Source organism: Hoplias malabaricus, chromosome 8 (assembly GCF_029633855.1).
Source record: "Hoplias malabaricus isolate fHopMal1 chromosome 8, fHopMal1.hap1, whole genome shotgun sequence".
Classification (NCBI taxonomy): Eukaryota; Metazoa; Chordata; class Actinopteri; order Characiformes; family Erythrinidae; genus Hoplias; species Hoplias malabaricus.
The window spans coordinates 29,708,044-29,728,099 of NC_089807.1; the positions used below are offsets into that span (position 1 = coordinate 29,708,044).

Genomic DNA, 20,056 nt, shown 5'->3' on the forward strand with positions numbered 1-20,056 from the left:
CACGTCTGACGCCTGGTCAATTCGGAAAGCATCCAATATGCGACTTGGCTATATATTTTCCATAGTGAAATACAAAACAAATATTGCAAGAAAACTCATAAATCGACAGCACAACCCACATTACAAAATGTTTTTTCTGCATTTTGCATGTAATTGCAAATTTCCAACAGACTGCTAACCGATTTCTCAAATTTTCCAAATTATAGTGGTGCTTTAAGGCATGCAGCTTATGTAAAGGCTTTAGAAACTTTTGGCGCATTAGGCAACATTTGGTTAATTTTAAAAATTAAAGAATGCATCATAACCATTAATGGAGTAAATAATAACCATTTATGTATGTCTAATTACTTCTGGCAAGCTGTAATGGCATTGCTTTATGCTTGCTTAAAACAGTAATCTAATCACTCATTACATCTACATTACTTTCTAAAACTCACATCTGTAGCATGACAGACAAGCATATGAGAATATCCAGTAGTCATTTACAGGCCTATATTTAGAAAGAAATTGCTAATCACAGTAAATGTAAATGTTATGTCACTCTCCCTGCCTTGGAAGAAGACAGGCAGGTATGCTGATTAAATTTACAAATGTGTGCTGCTGTTTGAAAATCCACAAATTGATGCCTGGAAACATTTAAAACTGCAAACTGCTGCCTCAAAATATAATCATCAGACACTTTCAGGTTTCAGGTGGTATACAGAGATGGTATATACCGTGTTTCCCCGATAGTAAGACACCCCCGATAGTAAGACGCAGTGTGGGTTTCAGGGGGGGTCGGCTAATGTAAGACGTACCCCGAAAGTAAGACATAGTAAACTGTATGTTGGAAAAATATAAGCCATAGTACCGGTACCTTTTGCTGCATTAACTGCGGGATGCGGACGGATCTGGAGCGGAATGAGCGGAGGGATGTGGAGGCCGCGGGAGCAGCAGTAATGTTGTCCGTGGTCCAACACGCAGCCTCAGTGCCCTCATGTGCAGCCGCTGGTGGCCGCTCTGATTGGCATGGCCATGGTTGTCATGGAATAAATCTGTTTTATCTTCCAGTATAACATATTCAAACTGTTCGTTCTTACCGTTTCTCATTGTTTTACATGTTATACATGGAAATACCGTCATGATACGGTTGTAACAAGACATTCTTGGCACTTGCTTTTATAAAACTGTTTTATGGTGAATACCATACTGTTCAGGTTGTTAATAAATGTTAATTTTATGGTTAAAACAAAAATCGACATTTTTTACCAATATAAGACATACCCCGAAAGTAAGACATAGTGGGACTTTCGGGGGTAAAAAGAATGTAAGACACTGTCTTACTTTCGGGGAAACACGGTATATATATACCTAGATAACATGTACCACATATATATATATATATATATATATATATATATATATATGAAATTTATTATATTGCATCAGGCAAATGGTTTTTTTTGGACAGCCCACAATATTTCAGTTATATGGGAAATCTGTCAAAACGAAATTATGCACCCATTTATATCAAGTAAATTCCATGAGTCACATCTTTCAGTGCAGCAAGCCGATCTGTGTTTAGTATGAGATGTGGAGAGGAACGTACTGAGAGCAGCTCTGACAGAGAGTGGTGCAGATTCCTGCGACTCTTCGCTGAGCCCCAACTCGTTGATGGCCTGCACACGGAAAACATAGGTCTCACCTGTGGTCAGACCATGGACGACAAACCTGCGGGAAAACAAACAGCTCGTCTAAGGCTAAATCCACATTGGCTTCCTGCTGCCAAGAAAGCCCACAACTCTAGACAGGCTTTTCAACACTAGGAGCTGCACTAGATGACAAATGAGGAATCATTGAGGATTCTGGTCTCAGATCCAGTCAGAGTTTCCCCTCAGATGCTTCACAGCTAGAAGGCTGTATCACACTCATAAAACTCAAAATGGTGTTACCTGAGGTTCTTTTTTTCGGACACATACTGGTGATGTATGAGTCTTTCACCAAAGCTTCACCCCGGGTCACTAGCACTGGCAATTTTAGCCAACATAAATCAATATATAGATGGCCACAGCACTGTAAAACTGTTAGAACATTTTACTGATGGTAACAAAATGGGAAAACATTGTTCTAGGACTATTTTGGTGTTTGGTTTTGTCACTTATTTGAAGAAAATACCTAAGGTGGGGTGGGGACAATTAGGTCAAAAAGTGCTAGAAACCTAAGGTAGACATTTTTGGTGAAAAAATCTTCCATATCCACAGGGGGCTCTAGACATTGGCCCTATCATCAGGAGATAGTGTATTCAATCTTCTTTAATGTCTTAGCCATTAAAGACCAGGAGTCCAAGACAGCTTAACTGGCCAATTTCTTTTTGTCAGCAGGACCCTCTCACTATCAATCAGCGTGATACACACAAATGCTGGCATCTGTTAACTGACATAACAATATTGGGAAATTAGTGTTCTCCTTCAAGCATGTTTAGTAGCTTCACATGTGCCTTCACACTACAGTGTGAGTGGGAATGTTCCTTGCTTATCGCATGTATTAGCAGCAACTAGATTATGTGGAATAATAAAACCCATAGTTATCCCAGCCATCAACATGTTAACATGTAAAAAATAACACAGGTCAGTATATCTTACTTGAATTGAAGTGCAGAAATAATAGTAAAAATGTATATTATTTTAACTGATACAAGTGTTTGTGGGGGGCAGAATTTTATATTGTTTTTTTAACTATTTTATTATTATTTTAACTGATTAAATAATAGAATCCACCACATTTCCATTTCCTCAAACACAATAGCATCAGATAGTAATGATCTGCTGTGCTTGAGCAGGGAAATAACAATGGAGTGCTGGACCTCCAGAACCAGAACTGATGACCTCTGTGCTACTGTGTTTGGATATGGCACATACTTTGTCTTATTGTTGGGCTTGTGGTTAGCAGACATCCAGTCCTTTGATCCTTTAACACATGAATCGATGTAATATCCAATGAGATTGTTGGGCTCCTTTGGAGGAGCCCACTGGATCAGAACAGAGGTGTCTGTTTCTCTAGTAGCCACCACCTGACCAGGAGCCGAGGGCACACCTGAAGAAAAAGTTAACCTTAGTTGAGGTGTGATGTCACCCAATCCTGAAAAGATTTCCTAAAGACTTATACCACATGCATTTGTAAAACTCAGAGAAAAATCTACAGATCAATTATTGATAACAACATCAAAGACATGCCCTGAGTAAAGCTTCACTTCTCATCATGAAACAATCAAGGTTATCTGGCCACATATGCAATAACAGGAACCAGGCTTTACTGAGAGGAATAGAAAAGCATAGTGATTTGAAAGGTTTTGATGGAGGACCTGATGGAGGACCTGATCAAGGACCTGATGCTGCAAACAATTTACAAAAAAATGAGCAAACAATTTACAAACAGAACAAAAATAAACAAACCACAACAAAGGATATTACAAAGTAAACTAAGCACACAGAAATAACTCCTATAGTCATAAATTGTGAAGCAGTAAAGATCAGAAAAGGATATTTCTGGTGAGTGTCTATATATAAGTTCTGCTGAGGAATGCATAAATGCAAAGTTTGGGCACCCCTGGTAAAATACCAAGTTTGCTGATAAGTCTGTGAGCATAGAGATCTATAAGGCTCTCAGCATAATAGTATAAATATAATAGCAGGGTTACTATATTTTTTTGACATATTGAAAAGAAAAAAGAAAAGGAAAAAACATACAAATTGACCTGTGCAACACATACAATTTGTAATTTGACTGAGGTGCCCAAATCATTGCATATGCTTACGTTGCATATGACTACATTCAAACTGAAATAAGGATGTCTGGAGCTAAATTATTCTTATATGTTGCCATTAGATTTTCTTACCACGCAGTTCCTGAGTTTTGATTGGTTTGGTGGGCTCAGAGGGGTTGCTGGTGCCATACATGTTGGCGGATAGAACCTGGAACAGGTACTCCTTCCCCTCAGCCAGGTCAAAGACTCCATAGCGTGGAGAACGCACCGGCACTTTAGTGTTCACTCTCTGCCAGGATCCGCTGCCCACCTGAGACTGAAAAAAGCCATCCAAGAGCAATTTGTTACTTCACACAGCAATACCAGCCAACAAACAAGAAATTATTACATTAATTTAGGCCTCTTAATCCCTTTATGGGTAATTGCATCTGTCTTTAAAGTGTTAATGTCCAGAACAGGAGCGTTTTGATGATGGCTGTGTGAATTTTCTGGAGTGGATAGTAAGAACGTTAGATTAAGCCTCTGGACTCTAATGGTATGCGTCCAGTTGCACTTTTTCTCACCACATTTCACCACATCTTATGGCTCTGCTCACCATGTAGGTATTTCTCTGATGTCAGGGAAAGAAAATAAAGATCTGCTATGTTCTAATCAGAATGAGATAAGGCCAGTGTCCTCACATGGTTAAACACCATGTGGTTTCCTTAATCAACAAAATATACTTTGACTTGACTCAGAACTGTCAATTCAAAGTGCTATAACCACTTCCACTACAGCTGAGGTAGTATTAACCACACTGTAGGATCCACACCCATAGGGGTCAGGGTATGGCTCCATGAAAAGCAGCACAGAAGCTATTTATAGCACAGTCACGTTTGTAACACTATTTTTAATGCTCCTTTAAACTTTGAGACAAGTAGAACGTCTGAAGATCAGACTTGAAAATGTTTCATTTTAAACTTTAAACAAATGCAGTTCCTTATATAAAGAATACGTTCTTAATCATGCAATAACACAATTCCAAATGAAGAGTAGAGCAAATTGAGAGTATACAGTAAAAAATACAATTTAAAAAATTATATTGTAGTAACAAGCAGCTGAACTTCTTTAATTCAACTCCAGTTAACACCTTGAAAAATTGTTTAACCTATTGTTTATGATGAGTTGAATAAAACGAGTTAAATCTGCTTGCTACCACAGATGAACCTTTGTTTACAACGTTTGTACTGTATCAGGTTAATATGTGAGTGATAAGTCTAAAATGTACAAATCTAAAGGGAAAGAACTTGTGATAGTTGTGTTTGGTCTAAGAGATGCATTGAGTCTAACCTTTTCAATGTAATACCACATGGGGGCTTTGCTGTGGTAGTCTGGGGGGCTCCAACTGAGCACAACATATGTTCGGTCAGTCTCTGAGGCATAGACATTGGAGGGGGCTCCCGGAGCTGTTCCCTCAGCTGCAGCCAGACCACATCAAACAGAATTACTGTCCTTGCCAAAGAGTGTGTTTACGTTTCTCTCTCTCTCTCTCTCTCTCTCTCTCTCTCTCTCTCTCTCTCTCACACACACACACACACACACACACACACACACACACACACACACACACATATGTACACTAACACCTCTAGGGAATGTCCACCCAATGTCATCAGTACAGCTTTCAAAGATACTGAAACACACCCACATACCCATGCACACACATTTCTGACAAGGCTTGATGCGTTCAATTCCATCTGAAAAAGTGCCACAGATGGTTGGACATTCCTTTCCTGATGGAATTATCATCAAAAACTTCATCATCAGCACATCACAGATGAGAACCAATTATGGGCTTTTTTTCCTCTCTTTTCAAAAAACAAATCAGTGAAAAGGACAGTGCACAGCAAGTGAAAACTGACGACCACTGATATATAATTGCATGCATAAGAAATATCAAAACCTATAAAGCTGATTAAAAAAAAATAACAACATTTTTTGCATTTGTTATATACCTGATGTACAAAAGTCAGGTATTTTCAACATTTATATCACAATATGTTTCTTAATTTTGGTATATGTGATATAATTTTGATATTGATATGAACAATATATAAGTCACAGAATAACTGCTAAGAGAAAACAAGAAAGATGACATCACCGTCAAACATAAACCACTTTTAGATTTACTTTACCAATAATAATAATAATAATAATAATAATAAATAAATAAATGTTGCAAAATAAATAATTGTATGTCTGTAACTTATTAAAAAAGAGTTTACATTCAATAAAATTGAATGTACTGAGTGTTGCATGAAAAAAGAAGTGTGACAATCCATCTTCTTAAAAGAACTGGCAGATTCTCCGAGACACTCAGTAACACTACCATCTAATTTCTTTATAAAACTGTATAAACTGTACCTAGGACTAATATTTAAAAAAAAAAAAGGAGATGGACCTCACATATAATACTGACTGTCTATCGTTTATTACTGTTTACTGCACATTGTTGTCTTTTTCTTTAAAGTAATAAAGAATTAATTCCATTATTTTTTAAGTAATCTTTACATTCCAACATTTTTTGCATGTGGCTAAAACTTCTGCACAGAACTGTGTGTATATATATATATATATATATATATATATATATATATATATATTCATTTATTTATTTTTTCCCATTTCCAGTGTGAACTTCAAATATGTAACAACTTGTTTATATTTTCTGTCAGAAAATCTTTATTGTTAAAACAAAGCCTTGTATCTCCAAATTATGGAAATACCACAAAGCAATCTGTGCTCTGTGAACTACAGAATTAATACAGATGATTTAAATATAAATTATTCATGATTTTAAGTTTCCTTACTTTTCCAGAAGATATGAGGATTTAAGGGTTTAGATTTATAAGTGTATGAGTGTATGACCATATGAGGTTTTGTCCTAAGGGTAATAAGTTATAAGAAATTTACATATAAAGCTCAACAATTTTATATATTTTCTTCATTATATAATGCAACACTTATTACACTTTCTATTGTTTTCAGGAGAAAAATAACTTTAAAGGTATATTTTCATGTTCCATGCAAGCACATCCAACGATCTACTTTAGAGGTGTTCTGTTTCTAGATCAGTAGTGATTTTATAAGGCTGTAAAACTAAGAATAATGAAAAATGCACACTACCTTCAAGATCATCATGATAGCTCACTATGTCAAGTTTTCCACCAAGCCTCGTGGCTGTTCAAATGAAAGTTACAAGAGTCAGTTTTATATACAGAATATACATGCAGTAATTGGTTTATCAGGTTTTATAAATATTTGTATTTTTTACCGTAAAGTCTCTCGAACTCTGTAGGGTCCAGTGCAGCAATGGGTTCAGACATCCTGGAAGGCCTGCTGATGCCACGTGAGTTGACAGCACGCACACGGAAGTAATAGGAGTGTCCCTCAAACAGTCCAGACACGGGGTACTTACATATTTTGATGGGAGAATCATTACACTGCACCCAGTTCTCTGTTCCAACCTCACATCTGTCAGAGTTCAAGTGAGCAATAAAGTGAAAAGCACAAGAGATTATACTTTTTTTTAAATGCATGGCCATAACCATCCAGACTATCTTATCATTACCTCTGTGCAACAGACAACTGAAAGACAATTACTTTGCACTTGTAGACAATGGTACATAAAGTACAGCCTATTTTCAACCTCAGACAAAGGTGGTAAAAGTGGAACACCATTTACTCATAATTGCATGTCTAAGCGTTTCTTTACCTGGAATACAAGTTTTGCAGACAAGATTGCATTTCTGTAGTGGCACAGGCTTAAGTTGTACAGGGAAAAAGAATCACTCCATATACTAACGTGTGCACAAAAGATTCAAGGGAGAAAAAAAAATATGATGGCATAAGGAAACTTTTAAAGTTTGTACAGTTGCGATAAAATAACTATTATCTACAGTAGCCTGTAGTTATCTCCAAATTTCATGGCTTGGATTTTAGGATGTGGAAAATTAATAATTATAGTGGCACCATAGACTCATTTGAACCAAATAACATTTAAGCAAATGTTACTCTTTGAGATTGTTTTTGAAAGGGTCTCTTCAATGCATGCAAACACACACTGGAAGTGAAGAACAGATAAAGTCACCTCGCAGCAATTAGGCTGAGATTCACATAATATTTATCAGACATCTTAGACAGACCAATCACCTATCCACAAAATATCCAATGATGGGACCCTCAGTGGTGGTGTTGGGTGGCTTCCAGGACACGATAACATAATCTCTGTTAGCGTCATGGATTTTAATATCCATGGGGGCTCCAGGGGCCAAAGGAACTGGAGGAGGTCCATCTGTAACAGAGAATTACAATGTAAGAGTCTTGGCGTTGTATGGGAGATGGGGTTAATTTAATCAGTTTGATCAGTTTATTTAAAACACTTTTACTGTTTCTCACATTTTTCCTCAAATCCATCAGCTATCAGGACAAAAATACAGAAAAACCTCAGTATGGCAGAACTGGCTATTTTCATTTCTGCAATAATAGTGCTATCCCATTTGGAGCACTTGCAGCCTTTTCAAAGTAGCGCTTATGTACCATTAATGCAACCTATAAAGAGAACTGCATTAATGCAGGTTAGGCAGTCTCTTTATAGCTGTTTAGTAAACCTGGTCTAATATAGTCAATTTTATAAAGTCACTGTAATTCATTGCAGACTTAATCTTTAATTTCTTATGATGTTTAGCCTTTACACAGTTTTAAAGGTTTTTTAAACATGCCTCCAACAAGCTCCAGGTTTTGGAAAGGACTGCAGGGATTAGCATGCCTTTTGCAACAGTTTTGTTCAATTTGGTAAATAACTGTGTTACTGTCAGAAACAATAAAGTACATTAACAGTTCTACTTTGCATAATGCCGTGTAGAGAAATTAAATCTATTACTTGCATTGCATAATGAACTGGCTGATCAGCTACATTTGAGGCAAAGGGTAAAATGTGCATATTTGTTTTTTATCTGAAATCTCACTTTAGAAAATAAGGTGAGTGAAGTATAACATGAGAAAGTTTGTTTCAGGATCATCCAATCCAGAGTTCTCTACCTTCCACATAGACATAAGCCCTGTGGACTGCGTCCCCTCCCTTAGTCACCATCCGGAGGGTATAAAGACCCTCATCATCCTTGGCAAGTTGGGTCAGTGTGAGCTTAGCAACACCTCCACCAGACTCCATTTTCGCCCACTTCGATTCTTTCAAAAGGAGCTCTGGAAGTTAATAAATAAAGAAATATATAGCACGAGTGCGCGCACACACACATGCACACAAAAGAATACCATGCCTTTTGTGAGTGTAAATGAAAAACAACCCTTCCTTTAGAATATGTTTGCGATCCAGAACAGAGGTGTAATTTGATCATGTTTTTAGAACAGCAGGCCAGAGCCAACAATGTGAGTCACAGAAATGAGAAAAAGCTAAGTTCTCTGCTTTCGCCTTGAGCTTGGTCTGTACCTTATGAATAACAGTCCATAGACAATATATAAAATCTCACAGGAAATTAAAATAAAAACTGTAAAACCATTCGGTATCTAAAAGCAAATACTAAACATGAATGCTCTTCATCTTAAACATGTAACAAATGCAGATGTAGAATGGTTTAGTTTTTTATTTTACCGTCTCTGTACCACAGGGCGTCAGGCTGCAGATTGGCCAGATTGGGGCTTATGGTCATCTTACAGGCCAAAGTCACACAATCTCCCTCTTTGCCGAATGTAACTTTGAATGTCTCCAGAAAGGTAATGTTGATCTTTGTGTATTTAATCTCAGGTAATATTGCATCTGGACAAAGAAGTAAGAAAAAATTACTTATGTTACTTTAAGACATACAAATCAGCACTGTAAAATGGGAGTAAATTAGTTTACAGTCCCTACTTAAAGGTTTGTCCTACTTTACATGTTAAGGTGGCTAACTGGTATTCAATAACATCTAAGGCACAAGAGATATCACTGATGATGTTCACTGACTTTATGTTTAAAAAAAACACTAAAGAAGGAAAGTAAATATGAATCTTTCATCTGTGCTAAACAAAACTATAAAATATCCTGAAGAAACCAGGCATGTCAGATGAACAATTCTTAACTAAATAGGTAACTATAAATGATGGTCAAAAAATATAACAGAGATTGGCAAAAGAATGAAAGAGTACAATTGTAATGAGTTGCCTCTATAAACAAAGATCGGAACTCTCCAGACTACTGTCAGTATGTTGTATGGTTCCATATTTCAGGTAAAGTTGTAAAATAAAAAGCAGGATATTGATGCCTTTGGTGGACACTTTTACAACACTGTGAACAACATAATAAACAAACAAATGGGTAATGTTTATCCTACAGGCATTTATTATTTTAGCTATGAATCACTTGGCAACTATTATAGGTAGAACTGCATAATCCTGGAAAAAGCTCTCTCTCTCTCTCTATATATATATATAGCATATGAAAACCTGAAAAACTGAACTAATGCTGCACAGTACATTATTCATTCATTCAGTCATTGTCTGTAACCGCTTATACAGTTCAGGGTCATGGTGGGTCCAGGGCTACCTGGAATCACTAGGCACAAGGTGGACATGCTGCCGTGCACTACCTCTTGCGTCACTGTGCCGCCCAGCTATACATTAATGAGGAGATTTTTGGAGGATAATACAGTTTAATACTAGAGGTTAATGTTACTTTGATTGAACATCTGATTATTGTTTTCATATAACACTCTTCTAGAAATCTAGGCTAAAGTCAGCTTACAAAGTTTAACTGCGATTGGTGGACCACTGTGTATGCAAAGCCTGCATGTCAATCACTAGCAACAGCTCTGTTTATCCAAGAATATCCAGGATGTTATGCCATGTATCTATTTGACAGATTTTCTTGTTAGATTAGTCATGGAAAATGAGAAATTGCATGAGAAATTGCATATCCTGGAGTGTGACAAATGCATCTGCACACATCATGATGACGATTCTGAAATATCGTGCAGCCCTAATTATGAGACTATAATATATATTTTATTATCACTTAAAGAATTCCCAAAATACTTTCAAACTCACACTGGTAAGATGTCCAAGAATAAGGAGCTGACTTCTCCTCCTCTTTGGGCCCTAAAAAACAGAATTTTCCGTTATAGGATTGTATTAAAATTATTATACAGAGAATGCCCTCAAATTAATGGAAATGCTGGGAATTCAGCAAATCGAGCAGCACATATTTGGAAATTTGAAATTCTTATTTATTTGTTCCTTTGTATATTTATTTATATTTTTCAGTCTGAATTATGTTCATTCTTAAGTATGAATATATATTTTTGTGTACTACTGCCCTCTATCTCCCTTCTCTGGCCTGGTGCCTGCCAGCTAAAGTGACAGATCTGTACAGTTTGCATCCCCCTCTGTCATGTTAAGCTACTCAGTGGCATTACATCTGGCAAAAGCAAAAGTAAGGCCTCACAGTAAACTGATGTTTACCACTGTGTATGATCAGGGACATATCACTGAAAAGGTGAAATTAGAGATTACTAATGATTAGGTAGAAGATATGGCAAAAAAAAAGTTAATGGACCATAACAATTTTAACTATTATCTCATAACAATTTGTATCTCATAATGAATTTAATTACCTAATAATCTCTGACTTTCAATAATGAGATTTTGTCCTATCTCAAAACTATGAAAGGAAAGGAAAATTTCTTTAATTTTGTTTCAAAATGGACACACTGAATTTTGGTAATAAATAATTGCTAAATACTCTGTTACTTGAAGAAATAACTGCCAGATGAAGCAAAGCTAGAATAATCCACTACTGAACTGCAGAAATATATCCCTAAATTTATAAAGAATTTAAACCTTGATAGATAGGATATTCATGACTGATGTACTTGTATGAATTTGGTGGTCAGCCTCCCCAACCCAAGTCCTGTAATGTTTTAGCACTTTTCCTATTACTTTTTCTTTCGTGGCATATTCTGCAGTCATGCTACACCAGCACTTTCTTTCAAGCAACTGGTCTCTGTTTCTGTTCTGTTTTAGCCTCTTACAAAACTTTTCCACCAACTTTTTTTGACATGCCTTATTGCATTTTGTCTTGTTTTTTCTAGTTGCCACTATATGCACACCACTGAACAGTTTTGCATGTCACTGGAGAACACAAACTGCCGAGATCTGTCATATCAGCTGACAGATGCCAGTGCTTCCTATCACCATATAGTGTGGGTACAGGGTGCTCTCCTACATGGCCTATTGTGAGGCCAATTGTGCTCTCTAGGATTCCCAGCATTTTGAACCTACAATCTCCAGGTGATAGTTCCCACACTTAGACTGCTGACCTCTCAGTAGCCCCCAGACATACATTTCTAAATAGACTTACTTTTGACAATCACAGAAGCCTGAGAAGAGGCCTGGCCATGGGTGTTGGTGGCTACGGCTGTGTACATGGCAGTGTCCTCAATAGCACACCTGTATGAGGAACACACACAAAGATACTGAAAGTTTTATATTGTACTTCCACTCCCAGACACCACCCCAGGCTCAGATCAATATACAGCCCAATCAATAACAATTTCAATCTCTTTCGACTCATTAATCAATTGATAAATCTGCAAGCACAGCACAGTGTCTGCTGTGACTGGAAATATGGTGTGGTAATTTCCTAATTGACATTTGGGCAGCGCATGAAATCCCCCCCCACAACCACCTCCAGTCTGTAATGGATAAACTGTCTATGATCTAGTGCTAAGAGGTTCAGGGGGACATTGGCTGTGAGCATCAGAGTAGGCAGGACATGGGCAGCAGTGAGGCGTGAATGGCAAACATGTGAGACTTCTCAAAGAGAGAGAGAGAGAGAGAGTGACAGTAATGTGACCTTCAACCCGATGCTACTATTTTAAAGCAGACCCTGCTCTCAGTAGCACTCAAACTTCTCAGACAACACAACTGCTTTTGTGCACACAATATTAAAAGGTTTCTTTACTTATAGGAAGAAGAATGCTGAATGCCAAAGCTGCCTTTAAGAATCATGTATCTGCCATGGCAGGAGCAGACAGGGGTCGAGGTTTGAAGCTGTACCTCTGCAGGATTGACATGGATACGGAGAAAAGCAATACGCCGCTCTTTAAGGAGCTGCCAGGCTCGGGTGACACTGAGCTCAGCACTTGGGCATGAACAGCTGACAGGAGCCCAAGACATAGGCGGAGTCCTAGGCCAGGGCTTGGACTAAATTAGAAAGATGCTCACACGTGCTCACATTTCTCCTGGCTTCCTTTTGTGGAAAGCTCAGCAGTGTGCACATACAATGGCCCATATTCTAATATCTGTGCTTAGGTGTTTACATCTAAATGAATAAAATTATAAGGATTTTGGATGACTTATCCTTAGCTTGTATTCTCTAGAAAGATGCAGTTTAATTTGATACACAGATTTGTACATTTCTGAAACATTTAAAACAAATTTCATTTGATGTTTTAACACATATTCTACATAAAAAAAACATCAACAATGTGTTAACCACACTAGTTTGATTCTTGACCTAAAATGGTGCTCACTGAACTATGCCACTAGAGGTGGTACGCCATGTTATCAGTTTCAGCAGAGCTTTCTGTACCCATCCATGGGAACACACCAGACTCTTCTGAGACATTCACCCAACGTTGGGATACATCCCAGGACATCATGGAGCTGTGTGATAGCAACACTAACTATAGTGCAACCTTGTTAAAAATAGGCTCTGTTTTTTGAGTGAATGAACAAGCTCATTCAGAGCACAATTCAAGTAAAATCATGTGCATTGTGTATTTGTTAAAATGGATTAAAATACAAAGCACTTGTGTCTTATATTCCTATTTTTGCATTTTCTCATAAAATAATGGTGCTTTGCTAGATCCAATAAATGCCCTGTCATTTGAAGATAAATATGTTTATTAATTAAAAGATACAAGTAAATAAAATAGCCTTAAAGGGTTATTTACCTAATTATTTTCAGTATATTTAATTAATACCTTATATCTGACAGTATAGCTTTAACCTGAGGCTTTATACCTAAATGTGGGCTACAGTTTGGCCAAACATGAAAGTTCATCCAACTATACCATATTTCCCATATTTGTCTAGTGTGTTCTCCTTCTGTAAAAACTTCCTTTAAAAGGATTCATTGCAAAATTAGATGTTAATCCAGAGAACAAATGTTAGAAGTTCATTCATTGTCTGAAATCACTTATCCAGTTCATTGTTGCGATCGGTCAGCAGTCTACCTGCCTACCTAGAATCACTGGGCGCAAGGTGGGAACAAACCCTGGAGGGGGCATTTTTGAGACACCAATCCACCTACCAATGTGTGTTTTTGGACCGTGGGAGGAAATTGGAGCATCCGGAAGAAACCCATGCAGACACAGGGAGAACACACCAAACTCCTCACAGATCACCCGGAGCGGAATTGTATGTCCCTGGAGTTGTATGACTGTGACACTACCTGCTGCACCACCGTGTACATTATCTTTGTATATAGAACTTTCTATGTAATGTTTTTGGAGTCCTCTTCTGGTCATTAATTTAATACCTAAAAATATCATATTTTTTTTATCAGAATTAAAGATATATAAGTTCACTATTAAAAACAAAGGTGATACAAATGTTCTTTGAGCAATGCCTTAGAAGTACCAATTTTGGTTCCATAAAGAACCTTTTTGCTAATATGTTTAAATTGGTAAAGAACCTTAAGGATTTTTAAACCTATAAAAGTTTCTTCACACATGCATTTCCTAAACAAAAAGGTTATTTATGGAACCAGACATGGTTCTTGTATGGCATCCCTCAAATAATATTTTGTAGCACTTTTATTTTTAAAAGTCCATCCATCCATTATCTGTAATCGCTTATCCAATTTAGGGTCGCGGGGGGTCCAGAGCCTACCTGGAATCATCGGGCGCAAGGCAGGAATACACCCTGGAGGGGACGCCAGTCCTTCACAGGGCAACACAGACACACACACATACGGACACTTTCGAGTCGCCAATTCACCTGCAACGTGCGTTTTTGGACTGTGGGAGGAAACCCACACGGACACGGGGAGAACACACCAACTCCTCGAAGACAGTCACCCGGAGCTGGAATCGAACCCACAACCTCCAGGCCCCTGGAGCTGTGTGACTGCGACACTACCTGCTGCGCCACCGTGCCGCCCTACTTAGGTTTATATCATCAAAAAAAACAGACTTTCTGAATCAACCAATTTGAGTCTGTCTTTGAAACACTTCAGTTTCAAAGTGGAATAACTCAGGAATGTGGTTCACAGCTTTTTTCTCTCTCTTAAAGGTGAGGCTAGCAGAAATAAATGAATGTTGATAAGTAGATTCCAAATTTGATATATTGGGAAAATATGGGTCACATTTTTGATACAAGCTTATGAAAAACTATCCTAATAAAATGTAGAAATGAAAGCAAGGTAGAATAAGTGTTTGATAAAGTACAGTCTACTTAAAAGCATGAGTAATGAATTGGTACTTCCTGTAATTTCTAGCAGAATAAAATAAAGCATGTACTACTTCTATGCAGTATGTCTCCAACTATGTTCTAACAAATTTGAGTCTATGAAGGAATATAGCATTCCATTCAATGCAGGGTCATTATTCAAGCAACAGACCCTGTTTTATATACATTTGGCTATGATGGTTTAAACTTGCTGGTTGAAATAATTCAAGCTAATGTCTTAATTACTTCATGATTGTCAGGCTGTGAATTCCAACGCTGCTCTCCACAAAGTACTTTCCAGAAGAAACGTCCAAGAGGATATCATCTTTGAACCTGTCCAGAATCAGAAAGACCACAATTATAGGAGCAAGTAATGTGTTTTGCCAGCTTCTTCTATAAAGCTTCATTTAATTCAATATTACTATACAGATTTCTTAGTGCAACTGTAGACCCAATTTAAGTTTACTGTACATTAAGCACATTACTCTGACAGACTCTAGCTGTGCATTTCAGAAGAATTTTGTCATTTCTTTTGCTTGGGTGAGTTGGTGGGGAGGGGTTCACAGTGTGCAGTGGCACTTTGATTCACCAATGTCAAGCCTGCTCTATTTTGTGTGTTTGGGTAGTGATAATGCCATGCTGACAAGGCCTAGTCAGAAGTGTTCTGTGCCCTGGACCCGTCAGTCAATACAGCCCTCGTGTGATGGACCGTCGGCAGCTTGGCTTAAGTCCACCCGACAGAGCGCAACTGAAGAGGAGGATTGCTTGAGCTTCCTTTGCACTTCAGCTGTATGATATCTGAGTCACGTAGAAAGCATCAGCCCATATTAGCTTCAAGGACAACACAGACACTGCTAAATTACAGCTCAAAGGTTGGGAATTGCATCATATTAATGATTTGATATTTTCTGAATAGTCATATGCAAACATTTGGGTGAACATGGTCAAATGACATTGTGAGTAAGTCTCAAATCTCCACTGAGAACACATTTTTGCACATTTTAATTAACAATGACTGTTAATTTGCTTAGCATAATTAACATAAGGCATATGTTTACATATGTGTTTGTAAAGTGTTTTGACTTCATTGAAAACACTGATTCTAAGTATTTCAAAGGTGCACAGTTCCATGGACTCACCAATTGACATGTGGGGTTGGGTAACCCTCCACAGTGCAGAACAACTTCACAGATGTGTTCTCAAACACGGTATGTGACCTTAACCTAACCAAAAACTTGGGGCCCCTGATCATAGATGACTCCCGGATGTACTTTTCTGGGATCTTCTTCTCCACCTGTTAGGGATCAAGGATGTGGCATTCTGTGACATTATACCACTTCGCAAAAGTTCTGTTTACAAAAGTGAATGTTTCAAGAACAGAGTGAGTTTTATACAGAAACAGAGATTACACTTTAACCTTCACCTAAACCATTGGCAGGTCCAGGTTTCCATTTGTCATTTTCATTTCTGAAACTTAATATTAGCTCAGTTATAAATTGTCAGACTCTAAAGCAGGTTGTAAGTGTTGATATAAAGGCAATTATACAGGCAGGATCACTGTAATTAGAAATGGAAAGCTAGCAGATACCTAGTGCTCAAAAATATTTCCAAAACTTTTTGCTTTAATGTGTAGATGCAGATATTTAATAAAGGATCTTACCACTGTCTGGATGTTTTTCTCTGTTCTATATTCATATTTCACATCTTCAACTTTAGAGCTAAAAGCATAGAGATTCACATTCATTAAAATAGACAAGCAAATAATTGTTAGTCCACAAAAACTGCAAGTAAACTGAATAGACTTTGTGAATACATACAATAATCAGTAGTCATACAATTAAATGTTTTCTTTATAATATTTATAATAATTAATTTTCTCATATGTACCCATCAAACATTTTCAAACAAACTTTTCTTTCATTCTGTTTTAGAATCTACCTATATTGGCAGTTATAATCTCAAAACGAGTTATAACCATGACTTTAACCCACAAGTTTTTTCCTGCTGCCTACATTATTTTTTCATGCTGTGCACATTCTTAATACTGCTGCTAAGTGGAAACAGTCTGAGAGTTAAAAGGCAAAAAAAAAAAAAGCTGCCATCTTTTCTATCAATAACACTTATCCAGTTGCAAAGTGTACATGCTGTGATTCTAATTTCAAAAATCCAGTTGAACAAAACAACATTACTATTAATATGCCACACATAAGGACTATTAACTAAAGCTATGTGACTATTATAAACTAACATGTCTTTCATGGTATGTCCCCACTGGAAAAAAAACTGGCGATATTTATTTACCATGCATGGCCCCTCTTACCTGGAGTACTCTTTGACCACATATTTCGACTCTTTGCTTCGATAGTCTTCAGTGAAATGCTTGTGTCTGGCAACAACTGCAGCCATGTCTGACCACCTTTAAGGACCTAAGAATAAAAAGTCTGTAGTAAACATGTGCCCTGCAAAAACAATAGATTCAGTAACATTGTGAATGTACTAAATGCAAGCCAAAACATTTACAACCAATGTTTGTAAGACATTTTATTCTGCTGTAATTTATATTTTTGCACAGTTTATGTTTGCGATACATAAAGCTTAACAAAAAGATACATAAAGAGTTTCTATAGCATAGAATTAGATACCAAAGGTAATATCTGTTTCAAAGAAGTTTACAAATACACAAATACAGTTTTGGGTTAAAAAGGCTATATTATGGTATGTATATAATGTTACACATGTAGATAAAAAATCATGTGTCGAATTTCCCTAAATTAATTGGTTTCTGGTGCTTCTTAAAGGGGGCAGCACAGTGGCACAGCAGGTAGTGTCACACAGCCCTAGGGGCCTGGAGGTTGTGGGTTCGATTCCCGCTCCGGGTGACTGTCTGTGAGGAGTTGGTGTATTCTCCCCGTGTCTGCGTGGGTTTCCTCCGGGTGCTCCGGTTTCCTCCCACAGTCCAAAAACACACGTTGGTAGGTGGACTGCTGACTCAAAAGCGTCCGTAGGTGTGTGAATGTGTGTGTCTGTGTTGCCCTGTGAAGGACTGGCGCCCCCTCCAGGGTGTATTCCCCGCCTTGTGCCCAATGATTCCAGGTAGGGTATCATTAGGCTGTAGATCACTGATTTAACACAAACACACAATAGTATCAATCCATATTGTTTCTAGATTGAAGATGGGTTTCTGAAGTTTGAAAAAAAAAATTTCACATTTAAAAACTGTTGTTAATACTATGAATATAATCGTATTCATTCAATATAACATACCACGCTGAAATTTAGTCAAACAGAACTATTGATAATTCCTTTATATTAAAACATATTCACCAGGTTCTTTAAAATGTGGATTGATTCATAGTTTATTATCATACAATAAATTATCACCATATTGCCCAGCAATGTCATGGGTATGTAAACAAAGTTATCTAATCTTCACATTATTATTCAATTATTATACAAAGAATAAATTCATTATGGTCTGAAGTATGGCACACTCCAAAGAAACTTGACTCAAAATTCATTACAGGGATGGTGACAGGTACCGGGCGTTTTTATCTTCAAGTGAAAAAGTGAAAATCTGATTTCACTAAGCTCTATTCTCCATTCTCAGAATGCCCTGCCCTCTCTGGTCTAAAGCCTGTCTCAGACCATCACAAAGACTATCTGAAAAAAGCAACATGTTGCTTAGCATTTCTTGAAATAGCCTTTTGTTCAATAAGGTTTTAGAAACTCCTCTGTGTATTGTCCCTCTATGTATTGTCATATCAAACCCTGAATGACTTTACTATTAGGTTATATGTGTCTTCTGTGTTAAACATGTCTCTATTAAGTAGTTTTAGACTCTTTGAAGGCTACCTGAGGCTTCATCATCTGCAAGTTACATCACATACAGCTAACAAAGATCCAGAGGGGCTGAAAACTGATACAAGACACGGGCAGCCACCGCACTTGACCCAGAGCATGTTTAAAAAATAAACGTTTTTTAAAAAAGAAAAGTAACAGTCTTAAAAATGAATGTGACAAAAATAGGTCACCCACTCCATCAATTATTATCAATACTGTCTATTCACACATGAATAGGCCCATTTGATTAATCAGTCAGCAGCAGAGCTAAAAATATGAAGTAATAGAGTCTAATTAGCAGCTCGTATTCCACCGTTATTATCATCATCACAGTAATCATCGCCGTCATTAGCGTTTAGGCAAGAGAGGGCAAAGAGGGGTGTTGAGAAATAGTCCCCAACATCCTTCAGTATTCAGCTTAGAGAGTTCCCCTCAATAATATCTATACATCGCCCGTTTTAATATTTCAATTGCAGTTCAGCGGCACACTTACCCCTTGAGGAGCGGGACGCACAGCCAACGGTTCACAGTTCAGCCTCAGCTCGCCCTGCTCTCAGCAGCGGGGCAAAACCAAAATATTACCCCAGCGGAATGCACCCCATACATGGACACACACACGACTATATATAGCATTTACACTAACTTCCCACATTATTTCTCAACCAGACACGACACGGAGACATTTTACAACGTTTACAGAAAAACCGTGTTAACGGTTTGTTTCTTGTGTGAACGTTACACGGGTCATTTAGTTGTAACCTGCTCCAAGGTTAACTGTGTTTCTCCTACACCTGTACGATCCATGACTGTACATTTCGGTCATTTTCACAGGGTTCCAGTCTGCACTACTGGGTCAATTTATCTGTTAATGATCTGAAGGTCTGATAATCCCTTTGTCGATTGATTTGGATATGTTAGGGGGGAGGCACATTCCCCTAATTCTAACTTTAAAGAGCCCATATCATTGTAAACTCAACTTCCCTCATACTC

General features: G+C 37.6%; 1 protein-coding gene across 1 annotated transcript in view; it reads right to left on the reverse strand.

Moving 5' to 3' along the window:
• Positions 1–19,663, reverse strand: part of myom2b (myomesin 2b) — a 37,434-nt gene extending 17,771 nt beyond the window's left edge. Inside the window, exons 1-16 of the mRNA XM_066678872.1 lie at positions 19,560–19,663; positions 17,547–17,652; positions 16,887–16,944; positions 16,366–16,520; positions 15,473–15,559; positions 12,132–12,220; positions 10,820–10,870; positions 9,390–9,554; positions 8,822–8,983; positions 7,934–8,075; positions 7,056–7,255; positions 6,908–6,961; positions 5,072–5,199; positions 3,875–4,058; positions 2,898–3,072; positions 1,589–1,710 (exon numbers count right to left, since the gene is read on the reverse strand). Of these exons, the coding sequence (XP_066534969.1) occupies positions 1,589–1,710; positions 2,898–3,072; positions 3,875–4,058; positions 5,072–5,199; positions 6,908–6,961; positions 7,056–7,255; positions 7,934–8,075; positions 8,822–8,983; positions 9,390–9,554; positions 10,820–10,870; positions 12,132–12,220; positions 15,473–15,559; positions 16,366–16,520; positions 16,887–16,944; positions 17,547–17,632 (1,858 nt within the window). The 5' untranslated portion in view covers positions 17,633–17,652; positions 19,560–19,663. The remainder of the gene's footprint in view (positions 1–1,588; positions 1,711–2,897; positions 3,073–3,874; positions 4,059–5,071; positions 5,200–6,907; positions 6,962–7,055; positions 7,256–7,933; positions 8,076–8,821; positions 8,984–9,389; positions 9,555–10,819; positions 10,871–12,131; positions 12,221–15,472; positions 15,560–16,365; positions 16,521–16,886; positions 16,945–17,546; positions 17,653–19,559) is intronic.
• Positions 19,664–20,056: the final 393 nt, after the last annotated feature.